Source organism: Rhinoraja longicauda, chromosome 3 (assembly GCF_053455715.1).
Source record: "Rhinoraja longicauda isolate Sanriku21f chromosome 3, sRhiLon1.1, whole genome shotgun sequence".
Taxonomy (NCBI): Eukaryota; Metazoa; Chordata; class Chondrichthyes; order Rajiformes; family Arhynchobatidae; genus Rhinoraja; species Rhinoraja longicauda.
Genome location: NC_135955.1, coordinates 51,081,998 through 51,105,324, shown reverse-complemented (window position 1 = coordinate 51,105,324; position 23,327 = coordinate 51,081,998). Strand labels below are relative to the sequence as shown.

Below are 23,327 nucleotides of genomic sequence, written 5' to 3'. Positions count from 1 at the left end.
CTGGCCTGAGAAAGTTTTGATGCTGTCACTAGATCTTAAAAATGGAATAAAATCTTCATTTAATTCAGCACATGGGAATAGGAACCAAATTTAATTTTCTGAAAGGAAAAAATCCTTTGAAATTCAATTAAAGTTGAAATAAACAGAGACCCAGGTTAAATCCTGACTATGGGTGCTAGCTGTATGAAGTTTGTACGTTCTCCCCGTGACCTGTTTGTACGTTCTCCCCGTTTTCTCTGGAAGTTCCGGTTTCCTCCCACACTCCAAAGACAAACAGGTTTGTAGGCTAATTGGCTTGGTAAAATTGTAAATATTCCCTAGTGTGTGTAGGATAGTATTAGTGTGCGGGGATCGCTAGTCGGTGCGGACTCGGTGGGCCGAAGGGCCTGTTTCCGCTCTGTATCACTATAAACGCGAATAGCACTTTACCGATAAAATATTGTGTGTGCGACTTTAATTCACCGATCTTCAATTTTAATTTTGTAAATATACTGACGATCTTCAATTATAATTTTGTAAATATACTAAATTACTCAAGATCCAGGGGAATTATCTTCTACATTGAGTTCAACTAGCTATGTTCCAGGCAATGGTATTTAAGTAATTGGATGTAACAGAACTTTCATATTTGCAAACTGAAATACAAACAATTTTTTGACAATTTCCTATGTTCAACAAAAATCAGGCAAGTCTCATTATTCACCAACAGTTTAATTATTGTACCTGATATTTTGCTTTTTGTTGTCTGATAAAACAAAAAAGTAAAAGATTCATCTGTAGCATTGTATCAGGCATTTGAATGTACAGAAGTGACTGTTTTCATCAGACTATGTTTATTACAAAGTCACAAAAGACAAATTTCATAATGTACAGTTCAGAACGTACATAAGCATTTACAAGAAATTACAATTTAACTACAGTGAAATGACAACAGTTCCAGTGAAAATTTAGCATAATATAAAATGTACTACTCTACTTCGTGTGGGAATCTCAATTGGCAAGTCTTTTCTCGGTAGTGCATTTGCCAGAGTCTGAAGCAGTAACCTGCTGCTTTTCTATGAGTTTTTTCAATGAAGCAACTTCTGCACTTAAGTTTGCAATACCTTGTTTTAAGTACAAGTTCTCAGATTCCAAGTGTGCCCCTTGGTGAATGCCATTGCAAGCAGAGTCCTTCCCAGAATTAACCAATTGGTTTGTTAGTGCAACTGGAGCGCATGGCTGAACATTATTATATGCCCCTTCCAATTTCTCTTCAATCTCCTTTTGACGCCAGAGTTCTGGTTTCTGAGACCAATCATTGATGCTTGCAACTTGAATAGACAAAGGAGCAAGAGATGAGTTTACTGGCTTTGAAGAATTGCATTTAAACATTGATGTACTGTCCAATGAGCAAGATTTTTCAGTGGAAATATTGCTGGCAGATGGTTGTTTTCCTGTCTTTGCATAATGTGCCTGCGCATTCTCTGCTTTAATCTGCATTGCTCTTGCCTTGATGCGAAGCTTGTGAGGCAGTGCAGAAGAATTTGATTCAGGAACCTTAGCCGTGGCATTGCTCACAATTTTTGGTTCTACAGGAGAGGGTATTGGACCTTTTGGTACACGCTGTTCATCTTCTCCATCTTCTTCAGATGTATTTTTCCCTTGGATGCCTTCATCAGCTTCTGATGTTCCTGGGGAATTACTTGATGATCTAGTAATCTGTAAAGAAGGTGGTGAATGGGAATAATTTCCACTGAAAGCATTCCCAATGTAGTTCCTGTACACAGATGCAATATATGAACCATTAACCTCACTGGGTTCCCTTAAGCAGGTCCCAGTATCTAGTTTGAATTCCAGAGGTTCTTGTTTTATAACATTGAAAGTACTGGTTGGGCTTTTGCATGCAACCTGGAGAAGGGGACTTTCCCTGGCATTTGAAGACGTTTCCGAAACATCTGACAATGAACTTGGTGGAGAGTGTTTAATGACAGAAATACAGCCATTTGGAAGGAAATTATGTTCATGCTCTGGTGGGAAAGCAGCTAAATTTATGTTGGAGGGTTTATAGTCTTGAAAACATGGTCCTGGAGAATTCCCAAGATTCTGTATCTCCTGGGCATAGAATGCCGCAGTAATTAATCCGAACTTTAATTTCAAAGCTAAAAGCTCCGACTTCAGTCTTACATTTTCCTCACCTAATGCCATAAGTTTGTTCTCCAAAACCATGTCATTCAAACGCCGCTTCTCACGTGACCTTTTGGCTGCTTCATTATTTTTTCTTCTCTTCTCCCAGTACAGTGCATCTTTCTTTTCATCAGGGATGAATTCCCGTTTTCTGCGACAAGTCGAGGACTTTTGTTTGAGAGACCCGATGCTCTGGTCATCACTCATCATACTGTCATCTGCAGAAAAGGTCTCTGCACTGTTTTCAAAAGCAGGAGCTAATACCATCATTTGTTCCCCAGAAACACAAGATCCAACCAATCCTGTATTTTTCTGGAGAGCTGGTCCCTGTGCTTCCATTATGTCAACTTTGTTCTCATGTGTATGTTCGGCCAATGGGACAAAAATGGTCTTAACTATTTTCAAGAATATACCTCATTGAAAATGTTTCTTCCATTAGCTGGCTTCTACTTCTAAACCTTCACTGTTTACAATACAAATGAAATCTGAAACCTTAATCGCACCCAGATCTTCATTTAGATTTCAAACACAGCTGCAAGATTTATTGTTGGACTTGATAGGAGTCTTTCAATTGCACTGTGATTTAATCGACATCCTGGAAGAAAGAAAATTAAACAAATGAATCATTTTGAAACAAATGCCATGTTAAAGAATTGCCGAGAATTTCATTTTCTGCTGGCAGTGCTAAACTCTCGAGAGTGTATTACAGATAACCTCCAGAACTCTTTGATATCCATGATAGACTCAATGATACAGTGCATTTAGCTTTACCAATCTGGCATGAAGTTCCAGGTATACATTATCTTCAATTCTTCAATTTCATAGACCCATTTCACCTTTATTAAGACTTAGAATCTGCATTTAGAAAACACCATGGAGCCATTGGTGCTCTTTATCATTATAGGAAAAATCAGGCATCAACTCCTGGAGTTTAAATGAAAATCCTCAGGTGCTACAGTGATTCCCTGACAGATTTGCAATTTTCCCCAGCCTAATTCTCCAATCAGCAAACATAAGATCCTCTGGTATTTACAAACGACACCTGCTGTAAAAATGATATTAAAAAAGTTGCACTATTGTGAGAGGTAAACATTTTAAAGATATAATTACTGATTAAAAAAGCTGATTTCATATTTGTAATTATGTGACTTGCTTTTTAAATAAAATGTTTTGGTTAAAAAGCAGACCATATCCCATCCTGAATTCATGATAAAATGTGGATTACAATAATGGTTTCTACTTCAGTTTTCTTTTAAACTGACATTGCCTATTTAGCCTGCTTGCAGTTGCTGACACCACAGTTGTGTGATACTAGAGGTCCCAGGGAGCTATCAGCACCAGAAGAGGTGACATTCACAGCACATGGATTGCTGGGTCTTTGCAGACAGCTTTCCTCAAGGTTGGTAGTGAGTGCCACTGTCCACATTATTGGGGTGAAACATGAGCCAATATGTCCCAATATATCTACAGTGCCCTCCATAATGTTTGGGACAAAGACTTGTCATTTATTTATTTGCCTCTGTACTCCACAATTTGAGATTTGTAATAGAAAAAAAATCACATGTGGTTAAAGTGTACATTGTAAGATTTTAATAAAGGCCATTTTTATACATTTTGGTTTCACCATGTGCCTTATTTTGTAAACCAGCATCTGCAGTTCCTTGTTTCGACAATAATTTAAAAACTGCAATGTAGACGTATGTAAATTTCTTTGAATAGATTCCCAAACAGTAATAATAAATTTCTTTAAAGTATAGTCTTAAAATAAACCTTTTCTTAAACAAAATACCCCAGCATTATTGTTGGCATGACTACTCTGCTATTGTAGACATCCCTTCAAACAAATGGTTTTGTCAGTTTCTTTTTAACAGCATCTGCCCCTCAATTTGCAAAACATACTTGGCTAATACAGTATGATTATGATTATGAATTCCAAAAGGCATCCAGGAATTGGGGAAGCCCTTTTGTATTTGTATCTCTAATAGATACTGTTAGACCACAACTGAAGCTGCAACCATTACATTGGCAATCTGTCTAACTCTATATCGAGAGGTCAGAAGTACATAGCAACAAGAACTCAGGACAAAACACAGATGAGATAAGAATACAAGGACACCAAACAAGAGACTTCAGATTTTAAAAAAGAGATTAAAAACTGTTGTTACATCATGTACTGCAGTCAGTTTGTCTAAAAGGACTCATTTGTATTTTTACTAGTCTGTTTCTTGAAAGATTTATATGCTGAAAATAACCACATACTCAATAAATATTATTTTTGTTAGTCATAACTTGGAAAATTACTCAGTAAGCCTGGATCTCACCGTTAAATCCCAAGAGTGATTACTAGTGGAAATGATTAGTAGCAACACTTAGAATAACCAGTCTTCTTTGTGTAAAAAAATGATCAAATACAGGATCAGATGAAAACTGATAATTTGACTGCTAAACCTTTTACATATTAACAGAGCAAGTTTATAAATAATGACAGTGCAATAGAGGAAGTATTGTGCAGCTTCACTGGCCCGTATAGAACAAAAGTAGGAGGTTCAATGCTTTTGTTTAAAATGTATTCTAAGTAATCATACCTAATTAATATAAAATAAACAGTCCTGGATCACAGATTAATCAAACAATATATAAACCATGAGTTAAGCTGCTTTTACTAATTATAATTGTTTTCTGTGTACACTAACTTTTGTGAAGGTTAACTAAAAGATTGCTTTAGTTTTTCTTAAATTAAAAGCAATGCAGATGATTGATTGTTCTCTGAAACAGGTGGATTTATCCTGGTAGTGGATTGCTGTCACTATTGATAAAATACAATGCTGATGAATCCGATTCAAGAAAAGATATGAAGCAACATAAAATCCCCTTCCCCATCTCCAATTAAATATTTATTTATATTCGTATGTAAACATGATAGTCCTATTTCTGCGCAAATGTGCCTTCTCCAACCTCTATCTGCTTTTTGAAATTAAAACAAATTTTAAGAATTATAATCATTTTTATGAACTATAACTATTTCCAACTACTACAACATCTAAAACAGGACTGGGCATTTATAAATGTTGGCTATTAATCTTTTTGCCCTCTAACAGAACATGGTGGAGATGGCCAGTTCCAGACAAAGAAAATATCAATCGCTTATATTTCAATGGCTAGATTCTAGGAAACTTCACAGAATCTTTATGAAAATTAATTTAATTGGAGTTAAGGATTTCCAACTGATTCAGATTTTATTCCATTTTCAAAATCCATCTTTAAAGTATTACTGATTATTAATTGGATACTGACAGATCCTTCATTTGCTTTTCTAATAATTTCATCTACAATTCAGATACATATAAAAATAACTGTCTGATTATCCTAATGGATAACTCTGAAATGCTCTTGACATGGGAATACAATTTTCCATTTAACAATATTATTAATTGTCTATTTCATCTATCATTAACGCTTTCAACTTCAAAGGAATAGCTTACCAAATAAACCATCTGATGATTTTGCTTATTTTAATGCAGATTTTCACTACTTGGTAGAGCACTTCTCTCTTTTTTATTGAGTTAAACCATTTCTGCAAAGGTAGATCCCAGAAACAATTGATTATTTGAAATCATGAGTTACTTTTCACAATAAATAAACTAGTCAGCTGTTAAAGCTTACGAAAATATCAACTCAGTTCCTCAGGGTCCATGCTTAAATGGAAAAAACATATTTAAAAATAATTCAACAATAATTTCCTGATAAATTTATGATTTATGTAAGGACAATTCCCATTCTTGTTGTAAATTGTATGATGAATTTTAAGGTTATTCAATAACTACTTTAAATGTTAGAAGGCAAGTGACGGGCTGAGAAATACTATCCTGGTCAAATTTGTTTATTAATGCTGTAGTTAGGGTAACTACAGTGCCCTCCATAATGTTTGGGACAAAGACCCATCATTTATTCATTTGCCACTGTATCCACAATTTGAGATTTGTATTAGAAAAAAATCACATGTGGTTAAAGTGCACATTGTCAGATTTTAATAAAGGTCATTTTTGTACATTTTGGTACTGCTAAAGCACCAAAGGAGTTTATCAAAGCTAAAATATGGTCAATTCTTGAGTGGCCAAGTCATGCACTCGATCTGAACCCAATAGAGCCTGCCTTTTATATGCTGAAGAGAAAACTGAAGGGGACTAGCCTCCAAAACAAGCATAAGCTAAAGATGGCTGCAATACTGGCCTCACCAGAAAAGACACCCAGCAAGTGGTGATGTCCATGAATCGCAGACTTCAAGCAGTCATTGCATGCATTGTATGCAACAAAATACCACACATGACTACTTTCACTTGCATGACATTGCTGTGTCCCAAACATCATGGTGCCCTGAAAAGGGGGGGCTATTTATACACACTGCTGTAATTTCTACATGGTGAAACCAAAATGTATAAAAATGGCCTTTATTAAAATCTGACTATGTGCACTTTAACCACATGTGATTTTTTTTCTATTACAAATCTCAAATTGTGGAGTGCAGAGGCAAATAAATAAATGATGGGTCTTTGTCCCAAACTATCCCAACCCGATCCCGACTGTCTGTACAGAGTGCTGTCTGTACAGAGCCTGCATGTTCTCCCCGTGACCTGCATGGGTTTTCTCCGAGATTTTCAGTTTCCTCCCACACTCCAAAGACATGCAGGTTTGTAGGTTAATTGGCTTGGTTAATTAAAAAATTGTCCCTAGTGGGTATAGGATAGTGTTAATGTGCGGGGTGATCGCTGGTCGGCGCAGACCCGGTGGGCCAAAGGGCCTTTTACTGCACTGTATCTCTAAACTAATTATGGAGGACACTGTATAACATATAACTATAACATTCCTTGCCCAATGGCTTAGAAATATATTATCTTCAAGCATGCCAATATCTAACATCATTATCATTTCCCTAACAAATTAATGGACTTTACTCTCCACAGAAATTCACTAAAAATAATTTAATTAAGTAATGCATTAAAATGGTTATTTATTGAACTATTTATCATTGAGTCAAAGAAAAATATAGAGAGGAAATGGGCACTTTGGCCTACCAATCATGAACCATCCAATTTTACTTTTATTCTCCCCACATTCTCTTCGCTTTCCTCACATTATTCCAGATTGAAGATTAGCCTACCAACCAGCACATCTTTGGGGTGTAGGAGGAAACCAGACCACCCAGATAAAATCCACATGGCCAAACTCCACAGAGATGGAACCCAGGGTCAGGTTATACATGGGGTCTCTGGCCCTAAGAGGGTTTACTAACTGCACCACTGTGCCAACCAGAAATATCAACTCAATTCTCAACTTCCCCAAAATCTTCATACACCAATTCATTGAATGTAAATACTTTCAGAAAAAAACTTCAAGTTATGACATTTGACGAACTACAAAAAAAACCATGTCACAATTGTTAGGTCGCAATTATATAACCTGTTTCCACAAAAGCATTCTATATTTGTAAGGGGAAAGCAAGCAGACTTACATTTTAAAGGTTCATTCATAATTAGAAACAATATATGTAACATAATCCTTGTTTATCATTATTCTACAAAACCTTGAGGGTAAAAAACAAAAAATGTTGTACAAGTACCCATTGACACTGTGCTTATTGTATTACTCAACTGTACTATGGCCGTATTTCTATTTACAGAATAGGATGAAATGATGATAAAGCTAACTTATTTCTTTTTTGTTTGTTTGTTTTGGGAATGAAAATGGTTAAAACCCCTCATTCACATCAATAGAATAACTGACCCAATTCATATACTTATAGTAAATTACTTTGCTTCAATTTTCTTAATGCTTAATAGTTAATATTTGTAAATATTGAGCTTTGTTAACAATTTTCTTGCAAAAGGAAGATATGTATACCGAGAATCCACTTCCATTTAATATTACTTGCAATAAAATGTACATTAGATTTTAACATTAGATTCATGATGTGTAGTTTGCTTGCTGGCAATAAGTCAAATGAGAAATATAATAGGATTGAGCTGTTAGTCTGAAAGGCAGTAAAAGTGCAGCAACTGCTTAAACAGTAACAGTGATTACAATAACAGAAGAGAAAGGAATAGGCCATGAAGTCCCTTGAGCTGCACCAACATTCAAAAAAACCTTGGTTAATTTACACTAACACGATTTTCCTGGACTATCTGTATATCTCTCAATTCCTCTCATATGGATGGAGAATTACAAAAGTGAACCAAATTTCACCTTACTCCAGTCTGAAATGTCTTTTATTTTGCAAACAGTGAACCCTAACTCTAGATTCCTGAACAAGGAGAAATGGCTTTCCTGTAACTATCCTGCTGAGCTCTGTGACAATTTTACAATGAAGTCATTGTTCTGAACTTTTAATAAAATGGCATACTCTACTCAATCACCCCTATATCACAGACCTGCCACCCAAGGAACCAACCTGGTGAATGTTCCCTGAACTCACTCTACAGCAGGTATAGAGGATATAAAGGATATATCAGGTACATATATAGCAGGTATAGAGGATATTTTACACTGGATACTCCATGTGAGGTTCCACAAACTATCTCTGGATACCTTAAGGCATCTTCACTCAAATGGACATTCAGATAGATAGATAGACAGTGGGTAATCATCACACTACCATAGCTCAGGGCTTTAAGATTAAAATAAACACTGATAAAATGCCGGAATTCCGCTGGCAGGATTTAGCATGGATTGGATACTGAGAAAAGTCCAACACCACCATTTTTAAATTCACCTGGATTAGAATGACTATCCTTGGTCCAAGAGTCAAGAGTGTTTTATTGTCATATATCCCTGATAGAACAGTGAAGTTCTTAACTTGCTGCAGCACAACAGAATATGTAAACATACTGGATCCACATGCTGGGTAAACCAATTGAAATTTGGTTTCAATTCAGAATCTATCTGAAGAGTCCCAAACCGAAAGGTCGCCTATCTATTTCCTCCACAGATGCTGCCTGGCCCGCTGTTACTCCAGCGCTTTGCGTTTTGCTCAAGATTCCAGCATCTGCAGTCTCTTTCGGCTTAATTGAAATTTTAATTCAATTGGCATCAGAAAACACTGGTATTTATGCAGCGTTTCTGGGTGCCCACGGTTCCGATTAGTGCATATAATTAGATTTGCCTGTCCTCCTAATTTCTTCACAATGTTAAATGTTAGAGCGGAGCAAAAAACTTCCCGGTTCTACTCTGAATCACAGGTATTGCAATGAAGATAATCGTGGCGCCCTCTTGAGACGAGTACCCGCGTTGCAACTCAGCGGTCCACTCCAACGCTGTTGATGACATTACCACGAACCAGGAAAATAAAGCCATTATACAAATGACCTACTTAGCCAGCCATATACACAATTGACTCCTGCTGTCAGGTCAACAATAATAGTGACACACATTTCAAACGCTATAATGTACTTAAAGTAACAAAGGGCAACTGAACGAGTGCAACCAAAATAGCCTGACTGGCAAAAATAATTTGCTAAGGGAGAAAAAATCGGTTTGTCTGTTTCGAAAGACTGAATTAAACAGTTTCAACTGCCGCGGACACTAATATTTGAATGAATATTTTTATAAATGCATATTTTACAAATTAAACAGATCTTTTTTTAAACTGTAAAGTTAGGGGGTTTCTCTGAAGCCATTAACAAATTGCGAGATATGGAAAAAGAAATCCACATATTTATCATTAGAAAATAAAACCATCATTCGGAGTGAATCGAGGCCATCTATCACAAAGAGAATTGGAGTGGAGAACTTTTGCTAAACTAACAGGTCCACCACGAAAAGAAGGTCTTGAATAAGCTGCTTTCCTCATTTATGGTAAGCTTCAGCCAATGCCCTATCGCCACTGTCTCTTACTCTCACTGGACGGCTCGACCACGTTAAAGGTGTCTATCGCTGCACGATGAAATGTTCTGGAACGATGTGTCAGTCCAGAAGCGATTGCCTCACAAGAAAATGTACCTGTGTGTGTGTGTGTGTGTGTGTGTGTGTTTTCTTTCCCTTTCATTGGATTGCGACAGTGAGAGTCAGAATACGTGACTAAAGCTGCATCCAAGCTGATCCTGCGGCTGATTCATCCTCATTCAGCTCTTCGACTTACTCTTCACTCCAATCCACCCCGAACAAAGGAATGTAGCCGCTGCCCTTCACGTGTTCCCGATACCAACGCCTACAACATACTCCTTTGTACTGGAGGGGGGAAAAAACACAAATGCTGCGGTATATGACTGAAAACTTTACACATAAACCAAAATTCCACCCGTGTTTTCCGAGCAAATAACTGGGAAAGGGATTTAGATCCGTTAAATTCCAACAATTTTAAATGCTTTTTCACTTTAAGAAATTAATCCCTGGTCGCCCCAAACAATCGTCGTTCCCTTTCCAAGACATAGCTCCCTGCTTTGCAATAGTTATGCGGTTAACATTGTCTCTTTCGACTTTCAGTTTCCCCCACTCCCGATTAGGTTGTGCAACATTTTCTAACAGGCTCTCTTCAAAGGGCCGGGAGAACCAGTCGTCTCAATGCGTGTTGCCTTTGAGCGATGCGAGTAACACAAGGTGATGGAAACACTCGGATTTTTACATTAAATAGGCAACCCTTAGCGCTTCCAATCAACAGATTATATATATCTGCTTCACCATTTAAAAATACTCTTATTTTGTTACAAGAAAAGGACAAGACAGTATCGCACCCGCGTCTTAATTTCCTAATAGCAGGATTACAAAAGCGTCCATTCAGCTTCTCGCTGCTGCCAGCGTTTTATAATGGTTATATTATGCAATGTTTCCAGGAACAAGCCCTCCAAATCCAAGTCACCGGATGTGCTCGGCAGGCGAACAATCTATAAATAATAGCGTAATAATGTCATAAAATATATAACAGTCGAAAGGGAAATTCATCACATAAAGGCTAATTTGTCTGTGGGGACAGCGCCCAGCGCCAACCTACTTGTTCGACAATGCATACACAAGATCTAGACCAAGGGCATCCCAACTCCTTGTTACAAAATTATTCATCTACCGCAATCTTTTATGTGTTGTGGGACCCCTCTCTAATTCTGTGCTTCCACCACCGAACATCTAGACGCTCGTTGCCGGCACTAGCAGCGCTCCGATGGTTACATAATAGGATGGTGTGGTCAGTGTCTCCGCTATGGATAGATATTATAATTAGAGAATTTATATTTAGAAGCTGCTCGTCACAGCGAGACTTGCAACGTTGCCTCCCCAGGAGCGCTGTGCCTTGAGGCGGAGATTAAATCAATTTTAATACACACCACACCATAAGGTAACAGACAAAACTATTCCTTACCTCGCCAAACACCAGCAAAGGCGATCAGTAAATGTCTAACCAAAGCTGTCTGAGAGAGCAGTGGAAGTCCTCCCGCGTTTACTTTGTAGCTCTCTGTCTCTCTCTTCCACTTCTCATTGAAACCTCGCCTTGCCTCTCCACATAAAAGCCGCTCGCTCGTCTGCTGCTGCTGATGGTGCCCGAGATGTGTGTTAGTAGGTCAGCCGCCGAGCAACCAAGACTGAGAGAGTGGGGGGAAATAAGGAAGCGCCTGATTGACAGTGCGCTCGTCCGCCCAGCGAAAGGGAGCAGCTACACTTGGCACAAGTGAACGGCCAATGCGGCCGTAACCCAGCCGCGGAGAGGGCGGGTGCTCAGATCGAAAAACAGCACATTATCACAGGCTGTTGCATAACTGGAGAGACAGAGAGCGACGGACGCAGACGTGGGGAGGGAGGGGACTGGTCTCACTAAACTGCTATTTAGGTAATATCCAGACTGCCAAATCGCCCTTAAGGTGGTCCGACTCACCGAGAGGACCCTGCAAAGGGCAAGACCTGGAGAGATTCAAATTGTGCGATTGTGCTGGGAACTTTGTTTTAGAAAAACTAAAAACGCGCTTTTTAAAAAAAGAAACTGAAAAACTTGTGCAAGTAATTTTCACCACATGTTATAGAAGCTGCCAGACAAATCTCCACCAATTTACTGGGATTAAAAATAAAGTAACAAAGCGTTTGATGTATACCAACCAAGAATTTCATGAGTCTATACCAATTTCAGCGTGAGGCAATTTCGCTGTTCAATATCAAGGACATTTGGACGTACAGTATATGTGCACGTGCTTACACTTCTCCTTGATATTGAATACCTATACAGGGCTTTGATTCTTTTATCATCCATCCATCCCAGTGTTGGAAACAGTGCAAATTTTCCACGGCCCCGCGGAGGATTGGCCAGGAGATTGTGAAATGACTGATTCTATTGCATTCAACTGTAAGTGGGCTCATGCGCCGCCAGGCTGCTTGCAAATTCAATGGCCCAGAGAAATCCACGTTGCTCATCAGTTCAGAGTGCGCAAGGTTGTATATATATATACATATATATATACACATACATACACACACACACACACATATATATATATATATATATATATATATATATACACATCTGCAGTACCAGCATATAGTACCAGCATCTGCAGTTATTTTCTTGTATATATACACATATACATACACACACACATGTAACATTTATTTATATTTCTGCACAGGAGATCTGGTCTGATCTGGCATTTTCTTTTGAATGTAGATTTTCTTAAACAGTCTGTGTCCATTATGCACATATAAAGGTTCCATGCTTTAATTTGTAGTTGATATTACTTTACAATCTTAAGAAAGGTGAAAATAGTGTGAGATGTTTTGTATCAATGAACCATCATTATATGGATTGCTAGTTCTGGTATCTGATAGACTGACGGGAAATTTCAACATCAGTTGCCCTTGCCAAAATAGGCATGAGTGTTGCATAATTGTTTGGCATGGGGATCCAAACTAACCAACTTTTCAATGGTGCCAATAATATTTAAACTTTTTTTTGAAGATATTAGATCAAATAAGAACATAAGACATAGGAGCAGATGTAGGCCATTGGCCCCTTGAGCCTCCTCTGCCATTCATCAAGCGATGGCTGATCTTCCATCCCGACTCTATGCTCTATTCACGTATTCCACTAACATCTAGAAATCTATTGATCTATAGTTTGTATGAATTTCAGTGAGTGAGCCACCATGTGATCCAATCGCATTCCTAAATGACCAACTCTTATTCTGAGCGGTTACCTCTAGTTCTAGTTACAACAGCCAGAGGAAATATCCTCCCTACATCTAGCTCATGGATCCCTGTAAGTTTCAACCAGATGTCCTCTTATTTTTCAAAACTCTAGAGAACACGTATAGTATAGACACAAAATGCTGGAGTAACTCAGCGGGACAGGCAGCATCTCTGGAGAGAAATGGGTGATGTTTCGGGTCAAGACCCTTCTTTAGACTGTAGAAGGGTCTTGACCCAAAACGTCACCCATTCCGTCTCTCCAGAGATGCTGCCTGTCCCACTGAGGTACTCCAACATTTTGTGTCTATCTTCAGTTTAAACCAGCATCTGCAGTTCCTTCTTACAGGTACAGTATACTCTATTTCCCATCATTCTCCAAATTCATCATCAATAGAACCAGTCTAGGATTCTTTGCTGCATTCCCTCTATGGCAGCATTCACTCTAGGGCAACTATATCCTTTTATAAATGAGGAGACTAAAACTGTACAGCATACTCCCGGTACATTCCATGTAATTGCATAAGGTATCGTTATTCCGCTGTGAGACACTGGTGCTTAACGAAAGTTAGTGGATATTAGTTTTTGGTGGAGCTTCAGTATTGATTTCATTGACTGCCAACTGGAAGTATTTGTAACTTGCTAAAATAATAACAATTGTAAAAAATCACTTGTGGAAATGGTGTGAAGTTTGCAAGAACAGCATCATCTGGCTAGGCCGACCGCTGCAACACAAACCCAGTGCCACTGCCAGGACAACAGGTCTTTATGGCCAAGTTAAGATTTCATTTTTAACAACTTTGCAACTTGAAGGGTACAAGATGGCGCTGGAAACGTGGTGACTCTTGTGCACAGGCTCAGTGTAATCTACTATTCTTACACTCTTGTACTTAAGTAAAATTCTGTTTTACTGATTTGTGCAGATTCATTTTTAAATATACCCTGCCATCAGTCTCAAAGCCCAAATCAGAGGTCTGCTTAGCAAAAGATATAAGAAAATAACTGCAGATGCTGATACAAATCGATTTATTCACAAAATGCTGGAGTAACTCAGCAGGTCAGGCAGCATCTCGGGAGAGAAGGAATGGGTGACGTTTCGGGTCGAGACCCTTCTTCAGACTGAAGAAGGGTCTCGACCCGAAACGTCACCCATTCCTTCTCTCCTGAGATGCTGCCTGACCTGCTGAGTTACTCCAGCATTTTGTGAATAAATCGGTCTGCTTAGCAAATGTGTTTTGGTATTTGGTGGGAAGCCAAACATGCTGAAAGTGACAATGTGTTGGAAAGCTTCCTTCAATCCATTGATCGTCATTTAACCCAAGCGTGTGAGGCTGTGTGTGAGTAACTCCCAGAGAATAGTGGGTTATCAGTGTATTAACAGCTCATTAAGTGTGACATTAAATAGAGTCTAGAATTTTATCTTAATTTGCTTCGATTTTTCCAGCGAAAGTAATAAAACAGTACAATGGTCTTGGAGGTAGTTGAGGCGTTGACAAGGAGCAGAAATGGTATTGCAACATTACAGTTGTGTGAATCTGGGAAAGGCTTTAGTCATAGAATCATGGCTTTGAAACAATGGCGCTAACTTATTAACTTTGGACATATAAAACTGTTCACCGTCACAATGCCCATTGCCTTCAAACTCTAGTCACAAAAATCCTCAGAGTCCTTAATAAGGAATATTTGCAGGATCTTACCATTGGCACACAAATGTATAAAGCAAATGACAGGTGACATGTTTGGCAAGCTGTGTAATTAATTACACTTGCAATGAGGGAACAGTCATTGACAACATGAATCACTCCCAGATAGGCCATAATATTTATCCATTACACGGATTTCCACTCCTTCAATATGCAGCTTGCCTGCAATTACAAAAACAACTTCATACAGGTTTGCTCTACATGCCTGAGCTGCTATTATCATGCCTTCATCCTGTGACCCGTCGCAGTGCCTGATCTCTCAGCATCCTGAGAAGAGTTACCAGGCGGTTGGGAGGAAAGGAATAAAACCCTGTATTTATGTAATTCCTTGAGTAAAGAAAGTTATCACAAGCACAGCTCAAGAGCAACAACAAACAATGATGAGAATTTTTAAATTACCCAATTCAGAGAGAAAATGACCTGTTTTGAATGGAAAGATTAAAAAAAGCTTTTGATAATGGTGTACATAAGTATCAGGCAAGATGCTGAAAAAAGATGAGGTTGAAAGAACAGGTGGGGAGGTGCATCCATAAAAATGGGTTTGTGCCCCTGCAATGTGAATGTGCATGGGGAGTGATACACTGGAGTTGAGTTAACAGGCAGCGTGAGGGATTTAGTGCTCAATGTACTCAAGGGAGTGAAAGTGCCACACGACTCACCTTTTCTGATCCTATGAGTTGGTCAAATCAACTTTGGCACCAATTCCAGTCATTCCTATCGCTTATTTCCTTGCCTCGTATTCTTAGTCTTTCTAGAGACATCATTCCCCCATCAGCAGCCCTAGCATGTTTACAGCAAAAGGAAGCCAAATCCAGTGTGTCACCTACAGTTCACTTTCTCTGCTTTGGCTGTTGTCCAGGGAGATGCCAAATGTCATGTTTGCAATCTTCCTTTAATCAATGCTGCTGTTGTGGGTGCCTCTGATCACTTGGAAAAAAGGTATTGCATAAATCACAGCAAGAGCTGTATGTTTTGGCTGTTAATTCAAGTGGACCTGAGGTAGTTATTGGATGAATACTATTCTACAATTAATGGTTCTGATGGAAGATCATTGGCATGAAATTTTCATTGACTTTCTCACTCTGCAAAAGCCAAATAATCTGCTGAGTAGTCCCAGCAGTTTGTGTTTTATTATTTATTTATCTTTTCTTAATGCAACTTATCTCAGGTACAATTTGATAAACTATTCAAGAGGGCATAAGGTCATAAGTGATAGGAGCAGAATGAGGCCATTCGGCCCCATCAAGTCTACTCCGACATTCAATCATGGCTGATCTATCTCTCCCTTCGAACCCCATTCTTCTGTCTTCTCCCCCTAACCCCCATACCAATCAAGAATCTATCTATCTCTGCCTTAAAAATATCATTTGACGGCCTCTATGCCTTCTGTGGCAAAGAATTCCACAGGTTCATCACCCTCTGACTGAAGAAATTCCTCCTCATCTCCTTCCTAAAGGAACGTCTTTTAATTTTGAGGCTATGACCTCTAGTCCAAGACTCTCCCACTGGTGGAAACATCGTCTCCACATCCACTCTAACCAAGCCTTTCACTATTCGGTAAGTTTCAATGAGGTCCCCCCCCCCCCCTCATCCTTCTGAACTCCAGCAAGTACAGGCCCTGTGCCATCAAATGCTCATCACAAACAGTCATCTTTAATATCATCGGAAACATTTTTGAAACAAATATCAATATAATTTGAATTTGCTTCTGTCCATATGTTGGAAGATTTAATCAGGATAATCGTACTTGGAGAATTGAGAGAATGGAAATACTTAAATATGCCAAATGATACCTCAGTGCATAAAACACATTGGGCACGTTGGCCGCATTACTGTTGTCATAACTTAACCAAAATAAACCAAAATAGGTATATTCCTTTCAATCAGAAAGCAGATACCATTGCAGTGCAGAATCCTAAATGGCCATCTGATCAGAATTCTGGCACAAAGTGTTCCTTGCTATTTCAGGAACTGAGTAAACAAACTGTTCGCCATTGCAACATAAGTCCTATACGAATCACAATTCAGAGCAGGATGGTGAACCAGTTCATAAAACTGTTAATAGCAAAGATCTGGAAATAGCATTGAGGCCATCTAATGACAGTGACAAGAAGTAATTGAGACTATTTTATTTTAAGTGCAACATTGGTGTACTAAATTACACTTTCTTGTGATAAGACGTGGTGACTGTTCATTTGGCCAGAGGGATGTATTATTGGAGACTCCATATCTACTTACTGCCCAGGAATACAAATTAGTCTTGGCCTAAAACCAAAGACTGAGATGAGAGTTTAAAATTCTCATGGAATTTGGAAGTTTAACCTCTCGTTGGTGACCTTAACTGCCAATGGGTTGGCAATGGGGAACTGCTGGTTTAAGGAGATACAAGGGAAGGATCCTGACCCGAAACATCACCTATTCATGTTCTCCAGAGATGGTGCCTGACCTGTTGAGTTAATCCAGCACTTTGTGTATTTTTTTAACTGCTAGTTTAAGTTAATTTCACACCTTCCTTGGAAAATGTATCCACCTAGCTACACCCCACCTCTTATCCAGCATGCCTGGTAGGTGCAAAGGAAGTAGCTGATGATTGTTGCAAAAATAGTTTTTATCTTCCACCAACACTTACCTAAGTTATAGAAAGGGGTTCTGGGGTATCTTACTGTATGCTAGAGATCAGGATTCTGGAAAAGGAAAGACCAGAGCTTTCTCTGGATGGCCTGAAGGTGAAAAATGCAGCCTCTTAATTATCCTAAAGCTCTGCACAGTGGCTTCCACATTTCCTTTAAACTTTGTCCCTTTCACTTTAAAGCTATGCCCTCTAGTGTTCCACCCTAGGATAAAGATTCTGACTGTCTATCCTATCTATATCATTCATAATTTTAGAAACTTCCATCAGGTCTCCCCTCAAGTTTCGGTGTTCCAGAGAAAACAATCCAAGTTTGTCCAATTATTTCTTAAAATTAATATCACCTATTCCAGGCAGCAATTTTGGTAATTTTTTTGGTAAAATTTTGGTAAATTTTGGAATCATAAATAATCCAAAGAACACATACAATCAATTCACAGACAATGGCAATGGTGGGATTTAAAAATAAGGGTGAGAACTAAAAAACAAAACATTTTTTATACATTGCTCACTTAGGCTAGTAAGTGCAAGGGCGGTGGATGAATGAAATCTTAGATCAGTGGCGGTAGGAAATTGGATAATCTTGCATTTACAGAAAATAGGACTCATGAGACCAGTATTGGAATAATAAAGTCTTGTGGTAACAAAAGCATTGATAAACTTTTCTTTGCAGATGAATTGAGTAATGTACACACATTCTGAAATTCATCTGGCAGTCTGAAGTAGCATTAAGTTCCAAGCAATGTGGAAATACTCAGTGAAAAAGAAAAAAGAGTTGATAAAGAGATGCTGTAAATGTTTATCTGTAGTATTTTGGCTCTGTTTATGAACATCTACTCAGGAGATGAAGGGAATCAATGAGAAAATCATTTTCTTTGTGATGAGTGCAGCTTTGCTCTTCCCCATTATTTAATTTGAGGAGATTTATTTTCAGCCAGAACTGAATGGCAGACTTGCCATCTGAATTTTTTTTTTAAATAGAGAAGTGGTAGTTAAAGGTGGTAGCAAGGTAGTGCTGAATATCATCAACACACATGTGGAAAGTGACACGTGAAGTCACCATATGTTGGTTTCACCAGGACAATATAGCACCAACCAAATAAAGAGCAAGGATGTGATTGAGAATTACTGGCCTTAATATCAAGGCAGTGTTTAACCCAATATGTCAAACTGTGTTGTCAAGAAGCCCGAGTAAAAAATATAGCCTAGGGAATATTGGACACCTAGGGAAAATACTCCAGTATTGGACACCTAGGGAAAATACTCCAGTAGTTGGAGTTAAATCTTACAGAAAAACTAATAGCACTGGTTTGTGGGGTCAATCTCGGGATTACGCTGCAGGAATTTCACAAAGCAGCATCACAGGCCCAGTCATCATCTGCTGCTTATTCTATGACCTTACTTTCATCATAAGGTCAGCAGTGGGGATGTTTACTAACGATTGCATGACTTTCAATTCCATTTGCAGCTTCTCAGAAAAAGAAACTCTCCAAGCATCCAAGCAGGAAGATTTAGGCAAGATTCAAGCCTGAGCTAACAAATGGCATATGGCATCATGCCTTTCAAGTGCCATGCAATGACCATGTCCAAAAGGGAGAATCAAAAGACCAATACATGACATTTAGTAGGATCAGCAATAGTTTCTGCAGAACGCATAGTTCAAAAAATTATTTTAACAGACCATGAAAGCAGGTCAGAGGCAGGGTAATCTGTGGTGAGTGACTTATGAGGGGCAGAACTATGCCACAGCAGTAGAGCTGCTGCTTTACAGTGCCAGTGACCTGGGTACGATCCTGACTAAGGGGTCCTGCCTGTATGGATTTTGTACATTCTCCCTGTGACTGCATATGTTTTTTCCGGGTGCTCCAGTTTTCTCCTACTCTCAAAAGACATACAGTTATGAAGGTTAATTGGCCTTGGTAAAATTGTAAATTGTCCCTAGTGTGTAGGATAGGGCTAGTGCACAGGGTGATTCCTGGTTGGCGAGGACTCGGTGGGCCGAATGGCCTGAACAAACAAACCTGCTCGATTGGCACCTCACCGTAAATATTTATTCTCTCCACCACCAACACACTGTGCCATTTACAAAATGTCTGCAGTAATTCATCTCTACTATTGTGGCAACCCGACCAAAACCCAAGGCATCTATCACTAAGAAGGACATATTAAAACATTATCACCAATAGCTCCCCTCCATGTTGCATGTCAACCAAATGTAGAAACCATATCCGTACCTAAATCCTGTAATTCCCTTTCCAAGAACACTGTGGGTATACCCTTACCAGGAGGATTATAGTATTTCAAGAAGGTGATTTATCATCACTGTTCAAGGACAAGTAGGAATGGGCAGTAAATGCCAGCTGCACGGCCAAGAATTAAAGTAGATAAATCTCCAGGGCCCGATGGGATCCATCTGTTACCGAGAGAGAGGCAGGATAGGAGATTGCAGGGGCTTTGATGAAGATCTTGACTCATGTCTATGCAGGAAATAGAGGGATGTGTATCACGTGCAGGCAGAGCAGATTAGTTTAACCTGGCATCATGTTGGGCACAGGCATTGTGGGCCGAAGGGCCTGTTCCTGTATTGTACTGTTCTACATTCTATGCTCTATGTGCTAGCGATTCCCATTTAGATCCTCTCTGAGTTACAGGAAGGATCTATTGCTAGCAACTGTTCATAATCCAAACAGTTCACAAGTCGAAAATGTGACCATGAACTTTGTTCTTTCACGGCAGAAGATTCCTGCAGAGGTGGGTTGTCACGTCGGTATAGATAATCTGGATTAGCATTTGAAATCTCGTTTGTTATATTCTTAATAATAAAGTTGACATTAATAAATTTATCCCAAGCCTACAGAGCTAATAATGATATTCTTTTAAAAGATTTTATTGCAGACGAGTTTTAAATGCTGTGGACGGTTTTAAAAAGGGCACAGCTGCTGGCCTGGTCGGCCTGTCCCTCGACAGGATTTGCAAAATGGACATCAAATGTTAGCAAGAATTTATTCTTCCTGGGTTTGATGCGGCTATATTCCAGATGGTTTCCAGAACGGTCACCTGCAGGCCCACAGCCAGCCGGTAAATCCATCTCACTGGTCTGTATGTACAGGTTGTACATAAGTCAGGCATTCGTTACCTGGGGGTGACCTATATCCTGTAACGGTTCTCTGACTGGATTTCTCCACCCTGAGCCAACTGCACACCACACTTGTGCCTCAGGGTGAAGCTGCCACCTGCAGTGGCTTATTTTTCTTCCTTTGTGTCCATTGACCATGTTTCCAGTCCTGGTGGCTTTCAGTGCTCACGGGTTACCTCCCAGTGCCATTCTGCACTGTGTGGAGATGCTCCTCAAGCAATGCGCAGGCCAAAAGATCAATTCAGACCCTGCCTCTGGCCACAGTTAAAGGTCTCGGATTGATAGTGTATCTCTATTTCATCATGTCAGCTCTTGATTGATTGCTTGCAGTTTGAGGCCTAACAGGTGTTCAATTCTTCCTCCATGCCAATAGATAGCTGCTCATTTCACCTTAATCTCCAGGATTTCAAGTAACAGCCTCAAACATTAAAGCAGAATTGAACAGATTGTACATTGCATAATGGCTACACATCCAGAATTATAAAGCATGTCAGGAAAATGGTTTGCAAGATATCAAAATCATCCCCATCACTTCCAAATTGTGATGAAAGTTTGCAAGCGCCAAAAATGGAATGGATTAAAATGTAATTGATTTGGTGAATCAAATTGTTATCTTTTAAATGTTTATTAATTCATTTATTAAATGTTTATTAATTTCTTACAATCACCCAGATATCTCACCTCTCCTACGATTTAAATATTCAATATGCATGCAGGCAGAACTATTATTAAGATATGACTGCATGTATGTTGAACATTTAAATAGAAATAAATATGTCAGCATGAACTTAAAGTTTGGAAAGAGATGAATTCATACTCATATTTGTTTAATATTAGAAAGAAAACAAAGGAATCAAAAATGAATGTAAAGGCAAATGTCATTTAAAAAGGCAGATACGCTGTGTTGTGAGAGCCAAAATATATAACTGGGAAGCAGATCTTTGCCAAACTGAAATAGTGCGGAGAGAGTTTACACAATCACAAAGCATAACTGCTTGCATTACATTTAGGTGTGTACAGATTACAGTGACTATTATGCAATTGCCTCATTGGTTATGGATTTCAATGTTGCCAGAGTAAAACATTGTTCATTTAATTCTTAGAAAGATAGTTGTGTAGTAAAAATATTTATCATGGCAAATCAGAAAATGGATTATGGCTGTACTTATATAATTAATAGTTACTTCTTGATTTTTTCTGCTCATTATAATTTTAATTGTGGCAACTAATGCTAAAATAAGAAGGCTTCAACGTGTATATGTTATCATTTCTAGACTTTACAAGTAACAACTTGAACTGCTGTATACTGCATGGACAGGTTGGTTTGGATGTTTAGTCAATTCTAACTATGTAGACTACTGCAAATTTTTCTTGTAAGGTTATCAGCCTTTGATTTAACTGTGCAATGAAAAAGTGGATTATTACTAAATTCTGACTTGTGTTGGGGTAATGCCACCACTGATCTACATTTTCTTGAAAGATTTCTCGTCTTCCAAATGTGAAAATGTCACGGATTGCCTGGAGCATTGGGAGACTAATGATTTATGCGTAAATAGCTACAGGAGGTCAAATATCATCTACTGAGAAGTTTATGCCCTGATTTACATCCACTTCTTCAAACAACAGTAATATTCAAATCTACATTGGGTGGACCAGAAACAAATTAAAACATTAATTTTTATGTCCTGATTTCATCTACGGTATTTTATTATTGATGTGTCAGTCAGCTTAGTTGGGAGTGTTACTGGGTTTTTTTAACAAGGGGGCTTGGATTTCTGACTTTGATACAATGCAAGCAATTGTTCACCATTAATAGTTTCACATTTACTTGAATCCCGAGATGTGTATTTTTGTTCACTCCCTCAACGTTAATGGCCTTTAGATTGCAAATGTTCTTTAACCACAATAAGAATAGACAAGCAGATGTTTATCTGCATCAAGAAAGCTCAGTGAAATTGGATGCAATTGGGACCTAGTTCACTTGGGTCCCACAATAACTTGCATTTGCATTCCTATGCAATTTGTAACAGCGTTGAACCACAGGGCCTGCAGATTTGCAGGACATGTGTATCTTCAGTAATTAAGTGATTACCAATCTCTTCAAAATCTCAATATTTGTATCCAAAATATGCAACTGGCTCTTGAAACGTAATTATGTGCTTATCTGCTGCCAAAAAAATCTCCGAGATGGCTTTCATCAACTGCTTGCAATCAACTGTATATTGGTCAAGAAAAATTAGGGTGACAAATATAAATCTACAGTCTGTAATTCTTGATTATAAAACCTATCACAGGAGTTGTAATTGTCACTGCATTCACCTGCTTTTGAGATAGTATACTTAGACTTAAAATTTTAGTGCAAGTATACTATCTCAAAAATGTAGCCTCACCAGCCTATCAATCACATAGCATCTCTGAACTGTACGGAATAGTTTAACTCGCTGATCACTCCAACAATTTGAATGATGTTAGATTGACAATGGCAGAAATCAACCTGTACATATTGAATTTATTCCACAAAATTTATAGGGATGAGGTTTAGTGT

The 23,327-nt window shown here is 38.6% G+C and overlaps 1 protein-coding gene across 4 annotated transcripts; it reads right to left on the bottom strand.

Annotated features, from left to right (window-relative positions):
* Nucleotides 1–705: 705 nt before the first annotated feature.
* Nucleotides 706–11,826, bottom strand: nfil3 (nuclear factor, interleukin 3 regulated). 4 transcript variants are annotated; one of them, XM_078396966.1, is made up of 3 exons: nt 11,507–11,826; nt 10,295–10,383; nt 706–2,758 (listed from the first exon to the last, which is right to left on the bottom strand). In XM_078396966.1, exon 3 carries the CDS (start codon nt 2,500–2,502, stop codon nt 991–993), a length of 1,512 nt encoding a protein of 503 aa, XP_078253092.1. In that variant the 5' UTR covers nt 2,503–2,758; nt 10,295–10,383; nt 11,507–11,826; the 3' UTR covers nt 706–990. The 4 variants fall into 4 exon arrangements, with proteins under 4 accessions (XP_078253092.1, XP_078253091.1, XP_078253093.1 ...); XM_078396965.1 differs by lacking the exon at nt 10,295–10,383; XM_078396967.1 differs by lacking the exons at nt 10,295–10,383; nt 11,507–11,826 and adding an exon at nt 11,144–11,367.
* Nucleotides 11,827–23,327: the final 11,501 nt, after the last annotated feature.